The following is a 3,888-nucleotide window of genomic DNA, read 5'->3' as shown; positions in this document are numbered from 1 at the left end:
GTGCGCGTCCGGAGCCTGTGCTCCGCAACGGGAGAGGCCACAACAGTGAGAGGCTCGCGTACCGCAAAAAAAAAAAAAAAAAAGAAAGTAAAGAAAAAATAAAGATAAAAGGAAAAATTATAAAAATAGGGGACAAAATAGTCAATGGTGAGGCCTGATGAAACCAAAAGCAGGAAATACATTAGAAAACTGAATATTGTAATTTATCACACAGTCACAGTGTCATATTAATGGAGGAAAAACCCCCATGTGATCATGGCAGTAGATACAAAGTATTTGGAGAAAAAACTCCATCCTCATTCAGAATAAAAGCTCTTTTTTTTTAACATCTTTATTGGAGTATATTGCTTTACAATGGTGTGTTAGTTTCTGCTTTACAACAAAGTGAATCAGTTATACATATACATATGTTCCCATATCTCTTCCCTCTTGCATCTCCCTCCCTCCCACCCTCCCTATCCCACCCCTCTAGGTGGTCACAAACCACCTAGCTGATCTCCCTGTGCCATGCCCTCCCTCCCACTCTCCCTATCCCACCCCTCTCGGTGGTCACAAAGCACAGAGGTGATCTCCCTGTGCTATGCGGCCGCTTCCCACTAGCTATCTAATTTACATTTGGTAGTGTATATATGTCCCTGCCACTCTCTCACTTTGTCACAGCTTACCCTTCCCCCTCCCCATATCCTCAAGTCCATGCTCTAGTAGGTCTGTGTTTTATTCCCTTCCTACCCCTGGTCTCTTCATGACATTTGTTTTTTCCTTAGATTCCATATATATATGTGCTAGCATACGGTATTTGTTTTTCTCCTTCTGACTTATAAATATTTTGAGCAATAAAAAAAAAAAGCTCTCAGCAAACTAAGAAAGAAAGGAATTTCTTTAACCCGAAAAAGAAAATCAACTAAAAATGGTGAAACACGTATAGAATTTCCTTGTAAATTCAGGAACAAGACAAGGAAATCCTCTGTCACTGCCACTATTTCTCATTGTACCAAAGATCCTAGCTAGCCCAGTAAGACAAATTAAAAAATAAATATTGGAAAGGAAGAAACTGCCATTATTCACAATATAATAAATTAACAGATAATCCAGAGAACCTACAAATTATTAGAACAGATATAAATCAGAAAAGTTACAGTGTATAAAATCGGTATGTAAAAATATCAATTTCGTTCCCATTTACAGGCAATAATCTGAAAATGTGGTTTAAAAGATACATTTCACAGTAACAGTAGGAACTATAAGGTAATTAGGAATGAATATAGCAAAACAGCTTATATATAACATTATTATTATATGGTATATATGCTTTCATATAATGTAGAAAATGGTTTCAATTTATCATTTGGTGCTAACTTTTTGTTTTTTGTTTGGTTAGTTATATTTAATGTGTCATAATCAACTCGTATTCCTCCTCCTTCCTTAAAAAGTTTTTGGTAAAAGATTACCTTAAAAATCACAACTTCCTGAAGCAGGACATCAGAAAAGCAGGGTAGCGTTGTCAATAATCTTCATTGTCTTCACTGAATATTTTATGGATGCACCAAGGAAATGGAGTCATACTGCAATCCCTCAAAGACTGAAAAATAATAAAATAATGTTAAATCATTTCTTCTGTTACTGTTCATCTCTTTCCCCTGGGGTTCTAAAGTCTTTATGCTTTACCATACCCCCATTGCAGTTATATATTCGTGAAAAACAGTTATATAGACAGTATTAGAAGGGATCTATTGCATAACAATTATGAGCAGAGACTATAGGAAGCTTTGTAGAACAGTGTCTGGCACATAAATATGTTCAGTAAATATTTGCTATTATTATAATTTTCAATGATGTGAGTTACTGGAGGAAATTACGTAGCTCTTGCACTTTTTGCCCTGTAAAACCTTCTTTGTTTTCTGTTTGAGCATTGCTATCCCTATGGTGCCTCCCAGCCCCAACTCTACCCCTTTGAACAAAGAGGTAAAGTTGAGGGAAATCAGGCAGTAAGGAATGACTGGATGATGTTTTCAAGCACAATAGAGCTCATTCTTTTTCTATGCACTACCACCAAGCCCCGAGTCCAGAACTCCCTTAGTTGCCACTGTTATCCCATCATTCATTGACCTATTTATTCCAATATCTGTTTCACTCCTATGTGCTTTGTTTATCCATCCCCTACAGCTCCCAGAATAATGCCTAGTCCATTGCAAGGGCTCCGTAAAGGTTTGTTGCATGAATGAAGAAAGGATGCCCTGTCTCCTTTGGATTACAAGAATCTGTGAGGTTTGGGTCAGAGTTTACTTTTTGCATTCTATAAGCTCATCTAAATAGAAGATCGTTTTTCTGATAGTAAAAACTGGACTGCTAAAATACAATACTTCCTTGAAAATCTTCAGTGGTTTCCACTGCTTATGGATTAAACTGCATACTCCTTAACATAACATTTAAGGCCCTGCAGCACTCTATCTCACCTCCTAGTTCTTCTCATACATTCAGTGTTATAGCCAAGTATTCCTAGAACAAGCCTGCCTTGGGAAAGTTAAGCCAGAAAAGCATTCTCTCCCCCTCCACATGGCAGATGTCACTCACCCTTTAAGGCCCACCCAGAGTTACCCCTTCCTCTTTGATGGCTCAAGATTACTACCAGGCAGAATGATTTGGTCCATCTCATCTCCCCCCCAACCCCGTGCTTCTTAAATACCTTGAACAAGAAAACATTATGGCACTTGGATTTGAGTTACCATATTGTAACTTTTTTTTTTTACTAATTAAATTCTCCTGCCATACACAGAGGAACACACACCTCTGAAGGCTCACCTTACAATACTGTTAGCACAGTGCTAGCCATAGGAATTAGGCCTTCAATATAGTGTTGTTATTCATCTTGAAACAATCGTTTTTTGAATGGAAACGTTTCAAATATACACAAAAGTAGCAAGAACAGTTTAATGAATCCCAATGTATACATCACTCAGCTTTAACAATGATCAACTCATGAACATTTTGTTTGTACCCCTCACCTGGGCCCTACTGAATTACTTTCTAGCATATCAAAAGATTAAGTCTACTTCTAAAAAATATAACCACGATTGTCATGGCTAATATATTAAAAATAATTACTTAATGTTATTAAATATCCATAAATTCACCCCCACATATTTTGTGAAAGAGCTATTTAATGCCTGCATGTTCTTTCTTCAACTTTGAAATCGTGGAGAGAATAGGGAAAGGGTGAAGTAGATCTGGGGAAATATATAATTAAGTTTCAGAGAGCCTGAATATCCCAAATGAGAAAGAATCTGACCTGGTTTGGGGTGAGAGAAGTATATTGTACTATTTCTCCAGAGAAGATGGGTGCGACTTCAGGCCCGGTGATGGTGGAGGAGGTGTGGAAGGGAGAGGGGTACTACCTCCGTTGGGGGTTCCTTCTGGATAATCCCAACGTGGAGCTAGGAGGCAGCGCTTTTTTGGAGGCTTGATTTCCCGCGTGTTTCCAGGCTGGAGCGTGGATCTCCCGGAGGTACAAAGTTGGTCCCCCATAAGGATTATAGGACCCGGGGGTCAGCTCTCTCCGGTGGGCCCTGGCGAAGCCAAGAGACGGGAGATGGCGACGGCTCCCCTCCAGGCACAGAGCTTCCTCCGGGTTTCGCTTTTTCCGTATTTCCTGTATCCTGAGACGTATATCCCCTCTCCGCCTCCGCCCTCGCTCCCTACCCCACCACATTTTAACGTTTCTACAAGGATGGGTCTTAAAAAAACGATGCTCACATTTAATATAATGTTTTCCCCATCCCGCCCCCCAGTGTAACTAAATCTGTGGACAGTCTTATACTATCTATGAAATTCTAAGTTACAAGAAATTCAGGTTTACTCCTAAGTGGTAAAATCTGCATAGATTGTTGAAAG

General features: G+C 39.2%; 1 protein-coding gene across 1 annotated transcript; it reads right to left on the bottom strand.

Moving 5' to 3' along the window:
- Positions 1-1,453: 1,453 nt before the first annotated feature.
- NBDY (negative regulator of P-body association) lies at positions 1,454-3,615 on the bottom strand. The gene is made up of 2 exons (XM_028482712.2): positions 3,287-3,615; positions 1,454-1,579 (listed from the first exon to the last, which is right to left on the bottom strand). Exon 1 carries the CDS (start codon positions 3,520-3,522, stop codon positions 3,316-3,318), a length of 207 nt encoding a protein of 68 aa, XP_028338513.1. The 5' UTR covers positions 3,523-3,615; the 3' UTR covers positions 1,454-1,579; positions 3,287-3,315.
- Positions 3,616-3,888: the final 273 nt, after the last annotated feature.

This window comes from Physeter macrocephalus, chromosome 21 (genome assembly GCF_002837175.3).
Source record: "Physeter macrocephalus isolate SW-GA chromosome 21, ASM283717v5, whole genome shotgun sequence".
NCBI classification, from domain to species: Eukaryota; Metazoa; Chordata; class Mammalia; order Artiodactyla; family Physeteridae; genus Physeter; species Physeter macrocephalus.
Note: the sequence above shows the minus strand (reverse complement) of the source record. Positions and strands in the feature narration are given on the sequence as shown.